This window comes from Salvelinus namaycush, chromosome 34 (genome assembly GCF_016432855.1).
Source record: "Salvelinus namaycush isolate Seneca chromosome 34, SaNama_1.0, whole genome shotgun sequence".
Classification (NCBI taxonomy): Eukaryota; Metazoa; Chordata; class Actinopteri; order Salmoniformes; family Salmonidae; genus Salvelinus; species Salvelinus namaycush.
Genome location: NC_052340.1, coordinates 19,386,977 through 19,410,124, shown reverse-complemented (window position 1 = coordinate 19,410,124; position 23,148 = coordinate 19,386,977). Strand labels below are relative to the sequence as shown.

At 41.6% G+C, this 23,148-nt stretch overlaps 1 protein-coding gene across 1 annotated transcript in view; it reads right to left on the bottom strand.

The window, feature by feature from the left end:
* Positions 1-22,580, bottom strand: part of LOC120028416 (elastin-like) — an 80,058-nt gene extending 57,478 nt beyond the window's left edge. The window contains exons 1-2 of the mRNA XM_038973640.1: positions 22,349-22,580; positions 1,974-2,048 (exon numbers count right to left, since the gene is read on the bottom strand). Coding sequence (XP_038829568.1) covers positions 1,974-2,048; positions 22,349-22,424 — 151 coding nt within the window. The 5' untranslated portion in view covers positions 22,425-22,580. The remainder of the gene's footprint in view (positions 1-1,973; positions 2,049-22,348) is intronic.
* Positions 22,581-23,148: the final 568 nt, after the last annotated feature.

Sequence of the window (23,148 nt, the reverse complement as noted above, 5' to 3'; positions counted from 1 at the left end):
TAGCCACAGAAAAAGCCAGCAACCTTCCCGCTAGCCATGATTGGCTGAGATAATGAATGGGCATGCCGAGAGATCGAGTTTTGAAATCAGTGGAATTAGAGTATGATAGCTAAGGAGATGGAGAAAACACCTGTCTTCGAATTACATCACATCTAGCTAGCTACATTTTCAGATATTACACGTTTCTAATATTGTCAGAAAGTCATTTTTATTTCAAGTTAAAGTGTAATGTTAGCTAGCTAGCTAGCTAATGTTAGCTGGCTGGCTAGCTAGCTAACGTTACATGCTGGCTAGCTAGCTAACGTTACATGTATGAGCGCAGAATAACTGACACATTTACGAACACTCAACACCCATTGAATATGGCCTGTGTCTGTAAATGTTGGCAAAAAAACGTAATTAAATTGTTGCCAGCATTACAGTTGCAGTCACCAACGCTCTGGATAACATAAAAACAGCCTAACCAGCTCTGCTAGGGAGAGTAAAATGTTCAGAGTGAGCGGTTCTCTCATTTGTGCCTGGAAGTAGCTAGCAAGCTAGCCAATGTTAGCCAGGTAGCTTGGGTGCTTGACTGCTGTTGTTAGTTCAGAAAGCTCGGATCAACCCTACTCTTCGGCCAGAGCGTCCAGTGTGAGAATCGAGCCGGTTGGTCACATTTCTGTATGGACCTCGCTTTGTCATGCTGGAACAGGAAAGGGCCTTCCCCAAACTGTTGCCATAAAGTTGGAAGCACAGAATCGTCTAGAATGTCATTGTATGCCGTAGAGTTAAGATTTCCCTTCACTGGAACTAAGGGCCCTGGTCTGAACCATGAAAAACAGCCCCAGACCATTATTCCTCCACTACCAAACATTATAGTTGGCACGATGCATTCGGGCAGGTAATGCTCTTCTGGCCTCCGCCAAACACAGATTTATCCGTTGTGCAAAGCTATCATCAAGGCAAAGGATGGCTACTTTGAATAATCTCAAATATAAAATATATTAGGATTTTTTCAACACTTTTTTGCTTACTACATGATTCCATATGTGTTATGTCATAGTTTTGATGTCTGCACCATTATTTTACAATGTAGAAAATAGTCCAAAAAAAGAAAAAAACTGTAAGGTGTGTCCAAACTTTTGACTGGTATTGTAAGTTATCCCATACAAGCTTTTGTGCCAAATACATTACCTTGTTACAGGTGTCAAGCTTATGGGCATGTGGCAGCAGTGCGTAGGAGAAAAGTGTGAGAAGTGTGCAGAAGGGCATGAGGGAAAGGAATGTGTAGCATTGGGGAAAGTAGTGGTATGTGTTAATTGTACTGGTGCCCATGGGGCTAGGGATCAGAAATGTCCGGTGCGAGAGAGGCAGGTTGAGGTTTCCAGGGTTAGAATAGTACAGAAGTTGTCGTATGCTGAGACAGTGAAGAAGGTAGAGGAAGATGGGTCAAGGTGGAGGAATCCTGAGAGGAGTGGTGTGAGTAGTAGAGCTGTACCAGTACAGGGGGATCGGCCAACAAGTCATATATTGCATCTGAAATAGTTTTCAAAGTTGGATTTTCTAGCGAAACAAGGGGTGATAAGGGATGGAAGACCCACACCTGACATTAGGGACTTACGTCAAAGGAAGGGACAGAAATAACAAGATAATTTCAATCTGAGTGGTGTCAATGGAAAGACTGGCTCTGTGGACAACAGTCAACAGCATCAGTTAAGAGGACATTTTCTGCGCTGAAACAAATATTGATCAAGGACAACTCTCATCCCTTGCCATCATCTCCATCGTGACCGAGAGATTTTTAAAACTGAGGGTCAACAGGGAGGAGTTTTATAATTCAGTCACTGATGTCTTTAACCAGAAGGATAGACGCCAGATGGGTGGGCTTCCGGCCTAGCCGGCCTCAGACCTCACCGGACGTCACTGTACTTTATATAAAGAGACATGTTGTGTAATGTGTTGCTCTGTGCAGCCGTAGGTAGCTAATATGTTACCTGGGTAGAGACCAGCACCTGGTCCAGATCCTCCTGCTCCTGGTCCGACTCCAGCACCAGCCGGTACGTACACACCTGGAGAGACAGACAGGTAACATACCTGGTCAGGGACAGCTCTGTATGACTTCACGACACTAATCTAACGGTCCAACATCTAGACTGCAATCCATCGTTTTTAAATGACTATATTCCAAACCTCAGCCATGACCAACACTCTAACTTACGTACCCACAGCCTAACCCTCAACCCATTGTACAGCTAAGCTAGCAGTGAGATGAGGTATTGCAGTTGGAGGAACAGGGAACATTTTGACCAAGTCTTAACACTGCATTTTCATGTTCCCGTCTCTACCAATTTCCTAGCCGAGCCCCAGCCCAGTCCCGAGATAGACGTTCTATAGGCCAGAAATGGCTGCCTTATGTGTAGAAGGAACCCAACCGAAACAAGAAGAAGAAGAAACCACTAGTTGCTCTGGGACGACTAACCACACAGCTCTTCTCTGTGAGCGGTGACCTCAGGCCTCAATTATAACGTTATATATTTGAAGGAAAAACCTGGTTTGTATCACCTCAAAACGGTGTAGTGTAGAAGCTGAGGACCTTAAAATGATGTAGATTATATTTAATGACTCTTACATGTGTTGTTGGTGAAGAATAATTAATTTAAGCCACATGTCATGTTTTTATTAATGCAGAATATGATTATTAAGTAGTTAAGTAAAATATTACAAGTTATTACAAGGTATTACTGTCAGTTGAATTTTGGCAGTATAGTGCGGAATACATGAAGACGGATCTTTTCTGGTCATGTTCAGTTGGGCAAATGGGGGAAGCAGGAGGGGAAAACCCTGTGGGTATGCTGTTGGTGCATAGAGGGAGGTTTGGCCATGGTTTTACGTAACATGCTGTGACATTGTAATAAGTTTACTGCCACCATTGCCACATCAATGTTATTTCTCTCTCTCAGCCCCTAGGAGGAGTTTAGCATGTGAGACGTCAGTGCTACTCAACAAGGTAATCAGCAAGAATGTTTGTCTGCAACAGGCTACAGGATTCGTAAATATACTGTAAGAACCCCTTAACTGTAAGGTGGGAAGAAGGGAGAGAGAGGGAAGAAGAAAGGGAGAGAGAGGGAAGAAAAAAGGGAGAGAGAGGGAAGAAGAAAGGGAGAGAGGTGTGTGTGTTAGAGAAGGAGAGCGAGGTATGAGAGAGAGCGAGAGAGAGAGACAGAGAGCGAGACAGAGAGCAAGAGACAGAGAGAGAGAGAGGAATAAAAAGGGGGAAACTTCTGGCATCCCCCAGCCAAAGCAAACCATGAAGGAATGGAACAAAGCACGCTAATAAGTCAGCTCATGTAGTCGTGTTTCTGGTGGAAAGTTAACATAAACTGTGAAAATCTACACTGGAGCACAACACCGCGCCTGCTGAAGCCCATACTGAGTCACTCGTTTGGAGAGAAAGGTTAGCGAGGACAACAGAGTCAGTCATATTCACATAAATCACCCAAATTGCACACCAAAATCTGATTAGCAGAGAGGGAAAATATTTTGTCTATCTGGTCTGTTTTCGTTTAACTGAAAATCTATTCTCAATAAAACTCAGTACATGCCAGCAGGGGTTTATATGGTTGTGCTACGGAGCTAGAATTCTTAACATGGGTTTTATGACGGTGCATGTTGTTTTAAAAACACGATGTTTAGGAGTGTAAATAGGGGTCGGTTTGAGTGAATATTTATTTGAAAGAGCGTGGCAGCCGTGTCCTTGGAAAACAAATGAGCTCACAGCTGAATCGGTCCAAGACAGATAGAAGAGAGGATGCTCTCTAGTCTAACTGCTCTGAATTGAGATGGTGAGGGAGTTGGATGATGGGAAGAAGAGGCGATTGGGTTTCCTTACTGTTTGGACTTGTGGTCTTAATGGCTGGCTGAGTAGTAAGAACTTGCTAAACACGCAAGGCTCAAGGTTCCAAAGGAAAAAAAATGCACATGGCTGAACATTCAGAAAGGGCTGTCAAGGGCATAGCATTACACTCTTAGAAAAAAAGGTGCCATCTAGAATTCTTTACACAGAGGGTTCTACATGGAACCAAAAAGGGTTCTACCTGAAACCAAAAAGGCTTCTCTTATGGGGATCCAAACTTCTTCTATTTAAGAATTATGGAGGCCACTGTGTTCCTCGGGACCTTCAATGCTGCAGCAATTTCTTGGTACCCATCTCCAGATCTGTGCCTCGATACAATCCTGTATGTAAATAAGGTATTTCTGTTTTTATTTTATTTTTAATAGATTTTTAATTTGAAAAACCTGTTTTCGCTTTGTCATTTTGGGGTATTGTGTGTAGATTGATGAGGATTTTTATTGATTTAATCCATTTTAGCATAAGGTTGTAACGTAATAAAATGTGGAAATAGTCAAGGGGTCTAAATACTTTCCCGAAGGCACTGTATGTGTGAGTGTGCAAGTCAATGGATTGATTTGTGTGTGTTCTTAAATGTGTGTATGCTTGCTTGTGTCTGTCCACTCCAGGCCATTTCACTATATGAGTGTGTGGTTGTGTTCCACCCTCTTCCCTCAGCTTAGTGAATGCCATGCCATGCCAGCTCCATGGCAGAGCCCCCAGGTAGAGTCCTGTCCTTTACCCGCAGGGTGGAATGATTGTTCGCCACTTCAACCTGACCTGTCAGACCCGCATTTCACAATCAAAGGGAGGATTTCCTGCCCCAGGGTTGAAAGGGAGGGCAGATGGAGAGAATGTAATTTCTGCTCCAATTTTCCATTGGCCAGAAGCCCGTCCTATCATAACTACTGTACTGTAGCTACCACACCATACTACTGGGCAGGGCAGAACCCAGTAAGGGGCACTGGGTTCACAAGAACCAACCCAATTAGGTACTCATTGACCTCAGCTAAGAAATGTGAACTATGCTGACCTACAGTATGAAGTCATTGGTTTCTTATCACTCATCTAAATGTCTAGCTCAAACTCAAAGTGTTCTCTAAGAATGATTTGGTCATGGGAGTCTTTTGGAATGCATGTGATTGGAAGTCATACCGGAGGCAAAGGAGACTGGCAGAATTAACCTGCAGTTATATAAGTAACCAATAAATGACCATAACCTGATTTAATCCCACATAGGATGTAAAGTAGTTTCTATCTGGTATTCACCGTGAATATAACATGCCATTTCCTGCATTAGCAATCTATATAGATTATAAGTCAAACAGCTGAGAAATTTTTGCACACGATTACATGGTTTCCCATGAAATGGATCTGGCTTACCTCTGAGGCACTGGAACAAACATCTTATTTAGTCTACGATGTTGAACCATGTTTTGGCATACCTCATTAGTCAATAACATTGCTCCGATTGTTTTGAGTTCAAGTTCAATGGGCTCGTTTTGTCCACGAGACTAAAGCTAACAGATTTAGCCCCATAGGGCGTATCCGCTCTATGTTAAGTTTACAGTTTGCGTATCAGCCAGAGGACTAAGCACTGACATGTTTACCGACCATTAGCTGGCCATGAATTTTATTAAAGCCAGACCAAACAAATCCAAAACTAGAGAGCCGAATACAAATGAAAACCTATTTTAAAAGCTTCTATGTCTGATGGTCTGTTCATTGAAACCCTATGCAGGCCTATAAGGGCCCGAGTTTATTGCAAAGTTGTAGAGCAAAAAGGACTTCTAATGACTGGATGGCAAACAAATTAGTGATTTAATTGTTTTCCAATCCTGAGCATTCCTAATTGATCCATGGTCATTGATGGTTTTTCCAATAAGAACTGTGATAAGAGACATTTTCTTTAAAGGCACAGTAAGGGACATGAGTGTTTACGCCAATTAAGAGAAAGCTGGTGACTAATATCGTCACTTTCAAGACCTTGCGCTTTGGGTGTCTAATAATTGGTCCTTTTTACAGGATAATGAAACGCCTGGAAGTCTATAGAACACATGTGCACACAGTCGCAGGCGTGAACACACTTAGCTAATTGCTAGCATTCTCCACCCCTTGTTGAAAGCTTAGTGAACCATTACTCTCCTGTCTCCAACCTCTGGCTCTGAGAGCTTCCACAGATCTTTAGGCTAAGCCTGAACCAGTATCTGGGCAGAGGAGGAGATGAGGAATATGACTAGTCTCCTCTCTAGCCGAGTTAGCTTCCATTCATTTTCCCTTTAGACAGCTCTGCAAGCGTTATAATGTCAAAATAAGATTGTTTCTTACCAAATATGGAGTTTCGCAAAGCAACTAACATAATTAACTGCCGTCACCCCCGGAATCTAACTTATTTTGTACATCATGTTTCTGCCACCGTGTCTTATGATCAAAAAGAGCTCCTGGATATCAGGACAGCGATTACTCACCTCGTACTGGACGACGATTTTTTCTTTAATGAGTTGGACACGAAGGATTTACTGCAGACACCTGTCAAGGCCCAAATCCCGTCATTTGTATGAAGAAGAGACAGAGATATCGGGGACGTAGGTCGGGGTGCCGTGTAAGAATCTGACGGCGAGTGGGTAATCTGCCTCTACCATCAGTCCTATTAGCCAACGTGCAATCATTGGATAATAAAATGGATGAGCTCTGATCAAGACTATCCTACCAATGGGACATTAAAAACTGTAATATCTTATGTTTCACCGAGTCGTGGCTGAACAACGACATGGATAACATACAGCTGGCTGGGATTTCGGTGCATCGGCAAGGTAGAACAGCTGCCTCTGGTAAGACACGGGGTGGCGGTCTGTGTCTATTTGTAAATAACAACTGGTGCACAAAATATAATATTAAGGAAGTCTCAAGGTTTTGCTCGAATGAGGTAGAGTATCTCATGATAAGCTGTAGACCACACTATTTACCAAGAGAGTTTTCATCTACACTACTGTTCAACAGTTTTGGGTCACATAGAAATGTCCTTGTTTTCCATGAAGACATACATGAAATGAGTTGCAAAATTAATAGGAAATATAGTCAAGACGTTGATAAGGTTATAAATAATGATTTTTAATTGAAATAATAATTGTGTCCTTAAAACTTTGCTTTCGTCAAAGAATCCTCCATTTGCAGCGATTACAGCCTTGCAGACCTTTGGCATTCTAATTGTCAATTTGTTTGAAATCTGAAGATTTTACCCCATGCTTCCTGAAGCACCTCCCAATAGTTGGATTGGCTTGATGGGCACTTCTTACGTACCATACGGTCAAGCTGCTCCCACAACAGCTCAATAGGGTTGAGATCCAGTGACTGTGGTGGCCACTCCATTATAGACAGAATACCAGCTGACTGCTTCTTCCTTAAATAGTTCTTGCATAGTTTGGAGCTGTGCTTTGTGTCATTGTCCTGTTGTAGGAGGAAATTGGCTCCAATTAAGCGCCAGCCACAGGGTATGGCATGGCGTTGCAAAATGGAGTGATAGCCTTCCTTCTTCAAGATCCCTTTTACCCTGTACAAATCTTCCACTTTACCATGACCAAAGCACCCCCAGACCATCACATTGCCTCCACCATGCTTCACAGATGGCGTCAAGCACTCCTCCAGCATCTTTTCATTTTTTTCTGCGTCTCACGAATGTTCTTCTTTGTGATCCGAACACCTCAAACTTAGATTCGTCTATCCATAACACTTTTTTCCAATCTTCCTCTGTCCAGTGTCTGTGTTATTTTGCCCATCTTAATCTTTTATTTTTATTGGCCAGTCTGAGATATGGCTTTTTCTTTGCAACTCTGCCTAGAAGGCCAGCATCCCGGAGTCGCCTCTTCACTGTTGACGTTGAGACTGGTGTTTTGCGGTTACTATTTAATGAAGCTGCCAGTTGAGGACTTGTGAGGTGTCTGTTTGTCAAACTAGACCCTCTATTGTACTTGTCCTCTTGCTCAGTTGTGCACCGGGGCCTTCCACTCCTCTTTCTATTCTGGTTAGAGCCAGTTTGCGCTGTTCTGTGAAGGGAGTAGTACACAGCTTTGTATGAGATCTTCAGTTTCTTGGCAATTTCTCGCATGGAATAGCCTTCATTTCTCAGAACAAGAATAGACTGACGAGTTTCAGGAGAAGGTTCTTTGTTTCTGGTCATTTTGAGCCTGTAATCGAACCCACAAAGGCTGATGCTCCAGATACTCAACTAGTCTAAAGAAGGCCAGTTTTATTGCTTCTTTAATCAGCACAACAGTTTTCAGCTTTGCTAACATAATTGCAAAAGGGTTTTCTAATGATCAATTAGCTTTTTAAAATGATAGCTAACACAACATGCCATTGGAACACACAGGAGTGATGTTTGCTGATAAGGGGCCTCTGTACGCCTATGTAGATATTCCATTAAAAATCAGCCGTTTCCTGCTACAATAGTCATTTACACCATTAACAATGTCTACACTTTGTTTCTGATCAATTTGATGTTATTTTAATGGACAAAAAAATAGCTTTTCTTTCAAAGACAAGGACATTTCTAAGTGACTCCAAACTTTTGAACGGTAGTGTATATTTTTTTATAGCTGTCTATTTACCACCACAAACCTGACGCTAGCACTAAGACCGCACTCAACGAGTTCTATAAGGCCATAAGCAAACAAGAAAATGCTCAGCCAGAGGCGGCGCTTCTAGGGAAACTTAAATCAGTTTGAAATCATTTCTACCAGGATGTTGCATGTGTAACCAGAGGAAAACAACTCTAGACCACCTTTACTCCACACACAGAGATGCGTACAAATCTCTCCATCGCCTTCCATTTGGCAAATCTAACCATAATTATATCCTCCTGATTCCTGCTTACAAGCAAAAACTAAAGCAGGAAGTACCAGTGCTCGCTCAATACGGAAGTGGTCAGATGACGCAGATGCTAAGCTACAGGAATGTTTTGCTAGCACAGACTGGAATATGTACAGGGATTCTTCGGATGGCATTGAGGAGTACACCACATCAGTCACTGGCTTCATCAAATGTGCATTGATGATGTCGTCTCCACAGTGACCGTACGTACCCCAACCAGAAGCCATGGATTACAAGCAACATCCGCACTGAGCTAAAGGGTAGAGCTGCCTCTTTCAAGGAGCGAGATACTAACCCGGACGCTTATAAGAAATCCCACTATGGCCTCTGACGAACCATCAAACAGGCAAAGCGTCAATACAGGACTAAGATTGAATCATACTACACCGACTCTGACGCTCGTCGGATGTGGCAGGGCTTGCAAACTATTACGTATTACAAACGGAAGCACAGCCGCGAGCTGCCCAGTGACACGAGCCTACCAGACAAGCTAAACTACTTCTATGCTCGCTTGGAGGCAAGCAACACTAAAGCATGCTTGAGAGCATCAGCTGTTCAGGACGACTGTGTGATCACGGACTTCCTGACAGGCCGCCCCCAGGTGGTAAGGGTAGATAACAACACATCTGCCACGCTGATCTTCAGCACAGGGGCCCTTCAGGTGTGCGTGCTCAGTCCCCTCCTGTACTCCCTGTTCACCCATGACTGCTTGGCCAAGCACAACTCCAACACCATTATTAAGTTTGCCGACGACACAACAGTGGTAGGCCTGATCACCGACAACAATGAGACAGCCTATAGGGAGGAGGTCAGAGACCTGGCATTGTGGTGCCAGGATAACAACCTCTCCCTCAACGTGTTCTAGACAAAGGAGATGGTTGTGGAGTACAGAAAAAAAAAGACAGAGCACGCCCCCATTCTCATCGTTGGGGCTGTAGTGGAGCAGGTTGAGAGCTACAAGTTCAAACTACCATGGTCCTAACACACCAAGACAGTCGTGAAGAGGGCACGACAACGCCTATTCCCCCTCTGGAGACTGAAAAGATTTGGCATGGGTCCTCAGATCCTCAAAAATGTCTAAAGCTGCACCATTGAGATCATCCTGACTGGTTCCTTCACCGCCTGGTATGGCAACTGCTCGGCCTTTGACTGCAAGGCACTACAGAGGGTAGTGCGTACGGCCCAGTACATCACTGGGGCCAAGCTTCCTGCCATCCAGGACCTCTATACCAGGCTGTGTCAGAGGAAGGCCCTAAAAATTGCCAAAGACTCCAGCCACCCTAGTTGTAGACTGTTCTCTCTGCTACTGCACGGCAAGCGGCACCGGATCGCCAAGTCTAGGTCCAAAAAGCTTCTTAACAGCTTCTACTCCCAAGCCATAAAACTCCTGAACAGCTTATCAAATGGCTACCTGGACTATTTGCATTTACGCTGCTGTTACTCTCTGTTTATTATCTATGCATAGTCACTTTACCTCTACAGTACCTACATGTAAATACTAGCTCAATTACCTCGACTAACCTGTGCCCCGCACATTGATTCTGTACCAAAACTGCATTGTTGGTTAAGGGCTTGTAAGTAAGCATTTCACTGTAAGGTCGACACCTGTGGTATTCGGTGCATGTTACAAATACATTTTTGATTTTATTAGATTTTTATTGTCAAAGTAGAATTATGTTTTTAGATTTTTTTAAACAAATTAATAGAAAATGAAAAGCTGAAATGTCTTGAATCATTAAGTATTCAACCCCTTTGCTATGGCAAGCCTAAATAAGTTCAGGAGTAAAACTTTGCTTAACAAGTCACATAATAATTTGCATGGACTCACTCTGTGTGCAATAATAGTTGTTAAGATGATTTTTGAATGACTACCTCGTCTCTCTACCCCACACATACAATTATCTGTAAGGTCCCTCAGTCGAGCAGTGAATTCCAAATACAGATTCAACCACAAAGACCAAGGAGGTTTTCCAATGCCTCACAAAGAAGAGCACATGCATCCTGCTTGCAATAAGGCACTAAAGTAAAACAGCATAAAATTGGGCAAAGAAATTAACTTTATGTCCTGAATACAAAGCGTTATGTTTGGGGAAAATCCAACACAACATATCACTGAGTACCACTCGTCATATTTTCAAGCATGGTGGTGTCTGCATCATGTTATGGGTATGCTTGTCATCGGCAATGACTAGGGAGTTTTTTGTAGGGATAAAAATAAATGGAATAAGCTAAGAACAGAAAAGATACTCGATGAAAACCTGCTTCAGTCTGCTTTTCAACAGACACTGGGAGACAAATTCACCTTTCAGCGGGACAATAACCTAAAACACAAGGCCAAATATACACTGGAGTTGCTTACCAAGATGACATTGAATGTTCCTAAGTGGCCTAGTTACAGTTTTGACTTATATCGTCTTGAAAATATATGGCAAGACTTGAAAATGATTGTCTAGCAAGGATCAACAACCAACTTGACAGAGGTTGAATAGTTTGAAGAAGAATAATGTGAAAATATTGTGTGATCCAGATGTGCAAAGCTCTTAGAGACTTACTCAGAAAGACTCACAGCTACAATAACTGACAAAGGAGATTCTAACATGTATTGACTCAGGGGTGGGAATACTTATATAAATACGATATTTCTGTATTTCATTTTCAATAAATGTGCAAAAATTTTAACTTTGTCATTATGGGGCATTGTATGTAGATGGGTGACAATTTTTTGTATTTAATCCATTTTGAAATCAGGCTGTAACACAGCATATATGGAATAAGTCAAGGGGTATGAATACTTTCTGAAGGCACGGTATATAACCGAAAAAAACAGTTTGTTTGTGAATGAAATCAATGACACAATGAATGATGTAATGATTACCTTAATTCAATCAATCAATCAATCAAATGTATTTATAAAGCCCTTTTTACATCAGCAGATGTCACAAAGTACTATTCAGAAACCCAGCCTAAAACCCCAAACAGCAAACAATACTGATTTAGTCAATGTGTAATAATTCTTTGACTATTCCACAGCAATGATCAAGCTGGCGTATGTTCTTCTAATCCATTTTCCTTGATCGTAAGACTAATGATGCCAAGCAATTTAAACCAACTGGAACTGAAAAATAAATATATTTGTGCAGGCTATGATTAGCCTAACCTTGTGCCTAACTTTGGGCCTTCACTGATGTACAATTTATTTCTTCCCAGACCATATATAGAGTAAGCAATTATACAAATCACATGGAGTGCTGGACAAGCCACTTTGTTGATTAGTCAGTGGTTAACAATTAGAAATAAAATAAGCATGCCATAAAGCTGTAACGGCTGTCTAATTCCTCCTCCTCGGATGAGGAGAAGGAGTAGGGATCGGACCAATACGCAGCGTTGTATGATGACATAATGAAGATTTATTAAAGACAAGACGAACACGAAAAACACTTGGAAAATTACAAAACAACAAACGACGTAGACCGACCTGAACATAAGAACTTACATAGACACGAAGAATGCACGAACAGGTAAGACTAGCCAAACGAACAAAAACACGAAACAGTCCCGTGTGGTGCAACAGACACAGGAACAATCACCCACAAACAAACAGTGAGAACAGCCTACCTTAATATGGTTCTCAATCAGAGGAAACGTAAAACACCTGTCCCTGATTGAGAACCATATCAGGCCAATAGACAAATAACCTAAACATAGAAACACATAACATAGAATGCCCACCCCAACTCACGCCCTGACCAACTAAACACATACAAAAACAAGGAAAACAGGTCAGGAACGTGACAAAAGCATTATTAAAACTATGCAGTTACACATTCTTTCAGATTCCTCAATAAGATTTGATGAGTTATTCCCAAGAGTCTGATCCACTGCTCCGGTTTCCACACTTCAATCAATATATTTATCTAAAATAATTAATGTCTGTCATCATTTTTTGCAGTGGTGTTTAACAATAAAATGCTTTCTAATGACCTTCAATAAATGGCTTGGAGCACTGTCTTAGAATCACATTTTAAAATCACTTTCCCAGTTTTATGTAAAGAACTCTTCTGATTGCAGTGAAAGGCTCAGTCTTAAAGGAGGCTGACATCCTGAGACCAGGATCTACAGAGCAGTGCAGCAGAGCAGAGCGGAGAAGACTCCCTGGTTCCTGGCACTAAGCAACAACAGCTATCAGACTTGTGGCGTCTGGCCTACTTTTTGTCACAGTTTAGCATTATATTTTCCAGAACGCTTAGCGAGAAAAGGGAGGGGGGAGGTGGGTCAAAGAAAGACAAGAGTGAAAAGAGTAAATCTTGATGACAGAAGAACTCCGTGCCTCTCTCCCTCCACCTTTCTTCCCCTTCTCTCCTCTCTCCCTCTGTCTGAACTCAAGGCCCCAGCCCCAGCCGCTCTGATACACACATCTGTGGAGCAGAGCATAAATGTAAAGTATGCAAAGTCAAATAAACAAATGACACACCGACGGTACTATTTTAAAAGGAGGCGGAATTCTGATCTCATCATCCCCACTAATCTTCAGCCCTCCAATGTCTCTTGGCTGAGACAGAACCTACCTACTGTACCGGGACGTTGACATAGTGCATGATCTCTCTCCTTCATAGGTTCAGAGAGACGAGACGATGTCTAGGAAAAAAAATAAGGTTTGCAACAGCTGCAAATTCCTTTTTACTTCGTAAGGTTTGAAGATTTTATAGACGATGTATTGAACATGACAGGAACGTAAGCTATGGAATGACAATTGAACTCGATTCTAAAGAAACTTACTTCATCACATCTTACACAATCTGTTAAAAGGACAGAGCAAAACTAAGTATGTTATTAGTAGTCTGCTCATTGCCTATGATAAGACTAGCATTTTCAAGGATACAGGTTACTTTCAATAACCATCCAAGGTAACTTACATTTTTATGTTCAGATAAGGACATGAATAATGAGATATTTACCCAAGATTTACCCTCATTCTGGCAAGCATAAGTACACTGTAGTTCGTTACTACACACTTACAGGGTATGAAGAAAAGCACAAAATGTCTAACTTCCAGTCTTTTCTGAACCAGAAAAGTCAGCTAAGTTCGAACAGGCCCCCACTACTACCATTTCATAAACTAGGCTAAAATGTATGTGGGTATGGGACCATGTCCAAAGATGATGTACTAACTTTGGTGCTAACAAAACAAAAACAAACAAAGATTTATAGAACTCCTAGGTTGACATCACTTAAACCAAGACAATAATCCATGTTACTAAAAAACATCTGTCACATGTGTTAAGCTTGGAATTTCCTCTTAATCATTTAGTTACATTTGCAAGATTGTCTATCTATATGGTGATAAAATGAACTATTGTCATAACATTGCTTTGTATTTTTATCCCTCTTTAACATGAACGAGTAACAGTATATGATTGTTTCTTATGTTACCCTCTTAATTATGCCATATGAACCATTTAATGGTGAATACCTGAGGTATTAGGAAAAATAGAAAATGCCATGAACGGGTCCTCCATAACTGGAAAAGATTCCATTTATTTTTACGATGCTTTATCATTGTCATAAAACAAACACTGACAAGCCGCTCCAAACATCTGGCAGATGGAACGTTTTATAAGAGCATCAGAGATGGCTGATTTGACTGAATTTTTACAAGACAGGTTCCTTTAGGATCTGCTGCATGGGGTTCATAGTACACCTGGGAGATCAGATAATGGACAGCGGGGGGTCAAAAACTCAAATAGACTGAGGAACATTCCTGACAAGGCCCATTTGAGAGCGTTGGCCCAGCGAGACCAACCAACCGACCGCTCCCCTCACAGCTCACAAATTGAGGCCAGTATACCTGGGTTCAAATGCTATTCGAGGTCTTTCAAATACTTTGAGCATTTGCTTTAACCTGCTTGGAGTGCAAGATGGATGTGGTTTGCAGCTTTGCAATTATTCTATAGTAGTAAGAAGAAGCTGTTTTGTTAGACTTCAGTGGAGCTTTTGATATAATTGATCATAACCTATTGCAAAGAGGTGTTATGGATTTGCATCCTCTGCCTTATCATGGAGAGTTACCTATCTAATAGAACACAGAGGATTTTCATTAAAGGAAGCCTCTCTAATTCAAATTCAGTTGAGTGTGGTGTACCGCAGGGCAGCTGGCTTGGGCTATTATTGTTTTCTGTTTTTACTAATGACCTTCCACTGACCTTGAATAAAGCCTGTGTGTCTATGTACGCTGACGACTCAACAGTATACACATTGGCTACCACAGTAAAATAAATAACTGACACCCAGTTTTAGAATGGACAGTTGTTATGTACATATTGTTGTTTTATTCCTTTTCCCAATTTTCTCATTTAACTGTAACTGTTATTGTTCCTGGAAGCTGTTGCATCGTTTTTGGGACAAATCACTCGCTCAATGCTAAACCTTATTTAGATCTATTATAGAATAATGTGGGATTGTGCAAGTCGAGGAGACTAAACTGCTGTCTGTATCCCTAGATAGCAAGCTGTCATGGTCAAAACATATAGACTCAATGGTTGCTAAAATGGGAAGAGGTCTCTCCATGATAAGGCGTTGCTCAGCTTTCTTGACATCTCAGTCGACCAGACAGATCCTACAGGCCCTAGTTTTGTCGCACTGGGACTACTACCCAGTTGTGTGGTCATGTGCGGCAAAGATGGGAATATGTTAAATTGCAGTTGGTGCAGAACAGAGCAGCACTTAGATATACACGGAGGGCGAATGTCAGTAACATGCATATCAATCTCTCCTGGCTCAAAGTTGAGGAGAGATTGACTGCATCACTATTGCTCTTTGTGCGAGGTGTTGATGTGTTGAAGGTACCGAACTGTCTGTTGAAGCAGTTGGCACACAGTTTGGACACTCATCAGTACAACACAATACATGCAATCAGAGGTCTCTTCACAGTCCCCAGGTCCAGAACAGTGGCTGAGAAACACACAGTATTAAATAGAGCCATGACTACATGGAACTCTCTGACACCCCATTAACTCAAGCTAGCAACAAAACCAGATTTAAAAAATGGATAAAAGAACACCTTATGGCAAAATGGGGACTGTGAAGAGACACAGACATTTTTATCTATTTTGTATTGTAATTTTAACTGTATTATCTATTGTATTATGTAGGTGGCAGGCCTTGTAGAAGTTTTGACTTGTGCGAGCCGGTACGGTTCATAGGGCAGGGGACATCTCCTGTTTCTGAAGCGTAAGGAAGAGGCAGGACGTTATGTAGAGTTATGTATATTATGCATTTTATTTGTTCTTTTGTTTTCTGTTTGGACCCCAGGAAGAGTAGCCATTATCTTGACAGTGACTATTTGGGGATCCCAATAAAATACTAAATACTATTGATTCCATCGCAACAGTCAAGCTTAATCAAGCCCAGCTAAGGTATTGGAAATGATTTTGAACCCAGGTTTGGGGGCCAGGCCTGCTAGTCACATTGCTGTTCAGTATGGCCGGAATGAATCATCTGGGTTAGGTAAGTGTGCTTCTTTGTTGAGCATTTGGCACCAGTTGCCCGCAGACCAAACATCTTCAGGGAGATGCTTGTGTGGTTGACATTTACCCACTACCGAAACCATGAGAATAAACAAACCACGAAACAATACTTGTTCCCTCACCATGGTAAGGGCTTATGGTGATTAGGGCAGTGCTGTGTAATGTTGTACTGTAGTGGTTTTTTCGAAGATTTCATGTCAAGTCTTTACGATCAACCTGTGGCATTACAGTTGTGAGCATGTTAAAGCACAAACCCTATAACGTCAGACATACATTTGTAAATGGGTTGCATTAAACAGCCTATCTCTGTTACATAGACTCACATAATAAAAGTGTGTGTTGTGTACAGAACAGTCATGGAGCTACGGTACTCCTTGGACATTTCCAGTGCTCTCCTTTTGAAATACGCGTCTATTAAACCAACTCTTCCATCTCAAATCTGGTCTGGTTTGGTTTCTACAACACTCGTACCGGCAAAAATCGGCATGCTCAAAATCTACAACCAGTGTGTCAGTAATGACTCCATACTACATGTTCTGTAAGCGCTTCAGATGTTTGGATAAGCAATTTCCCAGCCATGCTATCCTGTTCTAAAATGGCTCCGGGAGAGAGAGAGAGTGTAGCAGTGAGAGAGCATGTTTTAATATAAAACTGCCAAAGACGGATAGAATGTCAGCGCTGTTAACAGTCCTGCCAGTGAGTGTGTGAGAGGAATGAATAAACACGGCAGAATGAGAGTCTTATCTTCAGTAGCGGCCTCAGGGTGCTCCTGCCAGCGACCCAGGAGCCCCTGCTCACTCTGGCTCTGAAAGGGGTCACGGAGCAACAATGAAGGCACGGCCTGGTTCTCAGAGTGTAACTCAAGACTAGGGTTGCAAAGCTACTGGTAATTTAGCAAAGGTACCGGAACATTCAATAATTTTGGTAATTAACATACAGTTTGGACACACCTACTCATTCAAGGGTTTTTCTTTATTTTTACTATTTTCTACATTGTAGAATAATAGTGAAGACATCAAAACTATGAAATAACACAAAGTGTTTAACAAATCAAAATATATTTTATTTTTTAGATTCTTCAAAGTAGCCACCATTTTCCTTGATGACAGCTTTGCACACTCTTGGCATTCTCTCAACCAGCTTCATGAGGTAGTCACTTGGAATACTTTTAAATTAAAAGTACATTTTTTATGCGTTTGAGCCAATCAGTTGTAGAGGTGGTATACAGAAGATAGCCCTATTTGGTAAAAGACCAAGTCCATATTACGGCAAGAACTGCTCAAATAAGCAAAGAGAAACAACAGTCCATCATTACTTTAAGACCTAAAGGTCAGTCAATCCGGAAAATGTGAAGAACTTTTAAAGTTTATTCAAGTGCAGTCGCAAACACCATCAAGCGGTATGATGAAACTGGCTCTCATGAGGTCCGCCACAGGATAGGAAGACCCAGAGTGTCACGTGTCCTGAAAGGTGCTTCACTCACAAACACACATCTCCAATAAATAACTAGAGAGCTACTGCAAAGCTCAACAGAGAAGATCAGAGTCGAGATAATCAGATTGGGAATCTACCAACCAAACCAGCGGTGAAGCAGGGGCAACACAACACAGCACAGAAAGCCAGGGCAATTCATCACCAGTCTGCCCAACCGACAGGCGAGGTGTGCCATTCAATCTGCCATGATTTCATTCACCTTCAACTGCGGCCAGGAGAGTGTCACTGACGGAGAGAACTAACGGATTAGAATCCTCTGAAGTCCTGAAAGCCTGAGCTTCGGCGCCAAAAGAGGCAAACTGACTTCCAGGGCTTCCAGGCAGCACTGCATGCAGAGCAAAACTCACAGACTCTTCTTAATTCTTATGAGACTGGCTGGAAGGAAATTAACAGAGTTGGTGGAACTTTTGTTATTCTTTATCCTCTGCCGGCATCTGCATGCTTGTCAGGGTTGTGTCATTAACAGTGTTGGTCATAAAACAGAAACTAATGACTCTGGCACTGTTTTTGAAACCCGTCATTGACTGGAATTGTCTGAACTAAAGTGACAGAGTACACTGAGGTGTGAACTGAAACGTTGATATCTGATACACTTCTTGGCAATTTAGCATGTAAAAGAGTGAACAAACTCTGATTACATTACTTTGTGTGACTAAGTACAGAAAAGAGATGGACGGTTGAGAGAAGAGTTTGTCGAATGCCAGGATAGTTATTAATCCCAGAGGGATTGGCAGTAGCATTGGAAGCTGACAGAATGTTTGGTCTTTCCTTCACAAGTCTCATACTATCCAGATACTTCAGGGTAAACATCGGATGGGTGTGGATACCACATGAATGACCATTAATGAAAAGGTAATTAGCCAATTTAGGTCAAACGACACGTGCTCAGAGCAGGCAGTTTTACAGAGAGATCTTGATTGAACTCTAGTCTCTACATTACATTTAGTCTGACTATGCCCTTTATAGTGTAATACTTTTGACCAGGGCACACAGGGCTCTAGTCAAAAGTAGTGCATTATATAGGAAATAGGGTTCCATTTGGGACTGTGTCTTTGAGGAAGTGGCCACTTAACTCCATCTGTCTCTTCTCAGATTTATTTTGATCAGAATAACATCCCATTCTCACTCTATCCGTCTGACAGATGGTGTTTGTTTGTAGGAAATTATTTATTTATTGAGGGCTCCCGAGTGGCACAGCGGTCTAAGGCACTTCATCTCAGTGCTAGAGGCGTCACTACAGACCCTGGTTTGATCCCGGGCTGTATCACAACCATCCGTGATCGGGAGACCCATCGGGAGATGCACAATTGGCCCAGCGTCGTCCGGGTTAGGGGAGGGTTTGGCCGTCATTGTAAAATAAGAATTTGTTTTTAACTGACTTGCCTAGTTAAATAAAGGTTAAATAAAAAAATAAAAAGGTCAGAGGAACTGATGACACATTTCAGCAGTCTGCCACAGTACAGGCTCAGGGATACCAGACAGAGTCATATCACAACTGACAAGCTGCATATTTATTTCCCAACTCCTTCCCTGACGTTCCCTCATGCGTTATAACTCATTCACACTCGCAAAAAAAATGCTCCTCGATCCCATTCTCATGATAACTGTCCAAAGAATGAGCAAGCAGAGTTTTTTTTTGGTGAAAACCCTCTTAAAAAGGTGATTGGGTGTTAATGGGGTTTGCATTACTTTCAGATAATTGACACTTACTTGGAACGAGCTAGAGGGTTTCTTAACTTTCCAGCCACAGCCAGAGACAGCTGGAGTTGGTTTCAGCACCTCAGAACAGGTTTGATAGGGATGGATTTTACGTTCACTGAAGATCAAAGTTTGGCTCCTAAGCCAATATTGATATTCGCTGGCCCCTCCGTCCGTATGCTGTAAATTCTCTCTGAGCTGAGCTGCTGCTCTCTAAAGCTGAACTGAGCTCTGTTTGTTTCAGACGAGGCAATTGGCTCACCAGTTTAGGTCAGTGCAAAGAAGAGTTGGAAGAAAACTGCTGTGACGGCAAAAACGGAAAACACAATATTAGATGAGCAAATATATTACTGAAGAGATCCACAGTCCTCAGATCCACAGGCTCTGGGCAGTTTTCCTATACATTCAAATATCACAGGTGCTTAACAGGTGAATGGGGCTTCTATTGACCTGTATGTTAACGTGCCATCCAATAAAGTCTAATAAAGAGGAGACAGCTTGGAAAAACCACAAAGTCACGTAAAAACCTATGTATCAATCATCATAAACGCGTATGTCATGTCAAAATGAGATTAATTTGTCATAAGGTGGTTATAACAGGTGTCTGACATGTCACATTGCTGATATATTACTGTGTGTACAGTTTATGATGAATCACCTCGGTTAAATTTGACCATTTACTCCTATCACACTCATCAACATCGCAGATCCGGCCACTGATTTAAGATACAGTTAAATATAAGACTATATAAGGGCAAAATATTCCAGTCAGGGGTTTTAAAATGGACTGTAGCAGCTCCACCATCTATAACTCTATCTGACACAGTTAGAGAGAATAATAGCTCAGACTCAGATACTAACAGCTGGGGAACAGAAGATACATGCATTCTTTTTGGGCAAATAAATACATTTTGAAAAGAGCTGGCTTGGCTTGAAGAGATCAGACTGCAGTGCAGAACTTCAACATGCTTTCCAACTGGAGGGTCTAAACAACTCTGGCTGCTCGCATAAACAAAACAAAAACAATATCAAAGTAGGGAGGGAAAGAGGAGAAAGTGGAAACTCCTCGCAGCTTGAAGGAAAGAGTGAACGACGTACGCAGCTCTGAGCAATCACTGACCCTTTCTCTCTCTTTGCCCTCCCTCTTTCTCTCTCTTTCCCTCTCTCTCTGTACAAAAAGATAAGCTGTTGTCCGCCCCAAACTTGGTTAGAAATGAATACCTCAGACCACATGCTGTGGAACAGAGGAATCTCACACACACACACACACACACACACTCACGCTCAGATCCACACCGCCGTTCACATGGGAATTCATTATGGGTAATTCTACATGACGTAGCTGACGGGAAAGAGGGACCAGTTGGAGTTATGCATTGCACACTAACATGCTGTAGTAATGTATGGGATTCGGCTTTACATTACAGTAAAGCTACACAGAACTCCCCTCCGGTGCTTGAAGCCAGTTCATTACAGAAACAGTTTACTGTTTAAGAACCAAACGGAAAACAAAAGTTTCTATTGGACGAATTCAGGTAGGTCCCTCCCCATTTTGTTCCGTTTGCTTCCGTTTAATAAATGTTTTGCTACAGAATCGGCGTAATGAATACGCCCCTGATTTCATTCACACTCAAAACACTGAAACCTGTTGGAAACAGTCTTTTCTAGAAACCAAACATACTGTATGTCAATTTGCGCTAAGCCAGGTCACTCATATTTCTGTATTTCTGTGTTTAGGATATATATATTTTATTGTTCACTCTTCCTAGTGAGCACTTCCAACATAAGCCAGTTCCTGGACAGTTCCTCCATCTTTATCTGAAATTGTATAAATTCAAGAAACAATTTTAGAGGTCCTAATAAGATGTTTGTTTAGGCTTTATAACCACCACAATCATTTCATTTCACTTTGAAATTTAAGCTATTATGTTGTTGTTTAAGTCAACATATAAAATCAAGTTGAAAATATTGCTGGAGATCCAATTGTTGGATCAATATTACCATGTGTGACACAGATTTTCGCAAAGACTACCTTTTATATCCTCAATATAAATCCTTTACAAGTCTTAAAATAGAAATATGTACCTAATAAAGAAATGAGCCAAACTGCATAAAGTACAGTTATGATATATGTATTTAGACACTGAATCTGCCTTTAGAAAGACAATCCTCTCTAAAAATACCACAACAACAACTCTAACCCTGCAGGCATAAATACTGTATCTGGTCCAAAACCTGGACAATATTAGCCACAACTACAAGAACACAAAGCACATGCAAATATGGAGCAGATTACCATTGTGTGTTTTAAGTGAGTGGTAGATCTGCAATGCAATGGAACAGAATGTTGTTATCTTGAACTTCATGCAATGGAAAGTTGGGGCTTTTAAAATCTTTGACACTTGTACAGAGAGTCAGATAGAATCAACATGACTGAATAGTCATAAGTGCTACTTTCAAAATAAATATTCAGTTCGAAGTATGGTTTATATTTTAGATGCAAACATTTTGAGGGTATTTGAGAGAAACAAAAAACATTTTTTATGGAGAAAAGGTTTTGCATAGGAATTGCGTGAATTTTGCACAGAAATAAGTTATCTGAATTGCTTTCTAGACAGGTCCTCTTTAGCAGGTTTTGCAGGCAAAATAAACAAGACAAGACTGGGTCAGTGGATATCAGTGCATGCATGACAAATATCCCATACACTTTATGAAATAGGCAGAACTGCACACACAACAAAGAGGTTGGAGTGGTTAAAGTCCTCTGTGTAACAACTGAGAAGAGCAAAGAGAAACACAGAGACATAGACCTGCACCTGTTCTAAAATACCTGCACCCTAAGCCTACTATCTAGGTAGCAGAGGTCATGGCTGAGTTCACCAAGGCACACACCTACCTCCTTGAAGAGAGGGCTGAATCAGAGATAGGTAGAAGAAACCATGAAGGAGTGATAGAACCATTCTGTTAGCCATCTCGCTCCACAATGCACCACCCCTCTCCCTATCGGCTGGTTTTATTCTCCTCAAGCTAATTACCAATAACCAGAGGTCTTCAAGTACAAAAGAAAGAAAAACAATTTTTTTTTTAAAGTGGAAAAAAAAGAGAAAAGATATGGGCCACTACGTAATTTAGAGAGGGCAAAGACTTTTGGTTCAATGGATCACTTCGCTTTTTCCCTCCCCTATGTCTGATGTTGCTGTTTTTATTCTGGTCACTCCTGCCAACAGTGCAGGCTCTGCTGCCAGAGAGAGAGAGAGAGAGAGAGAGAGAGAGAGAGAAGGGGGGAGAAAAAGAAAGAGAGAGGGAAGGAGAGAGAGAGGCAGAAGGAGAGACCCCCCTCCTTCCCACCCCCCTCATCCAAAAGGAATTGCACTGTCTGCCAGACATTTGCATGGATTCAGAGAGGACTTATGTTTTAAAGTACACAGTGAGAGAGACAGAGACAGAGAGATACAGGGAGAGAGAGTAAGGGAGAGACTGGGGAAGAGAAAGAGAGTGAGAGTAAACCAGTGAACAAATCTTGGGTAATTACCTGTTTTCCACCACTATTCCTCTTAGTAATAGAGTAGAGGGTTTTCAGCAAAACAATATCTTGAGGTTTTTTTCCACAGATTCAGTGGTGTTCCGATGACCCTAAATCCTTCCAGACAGAGGGAACAACTATCAAAGAGTTTAAAAGAAAAATAAAGTAAACTT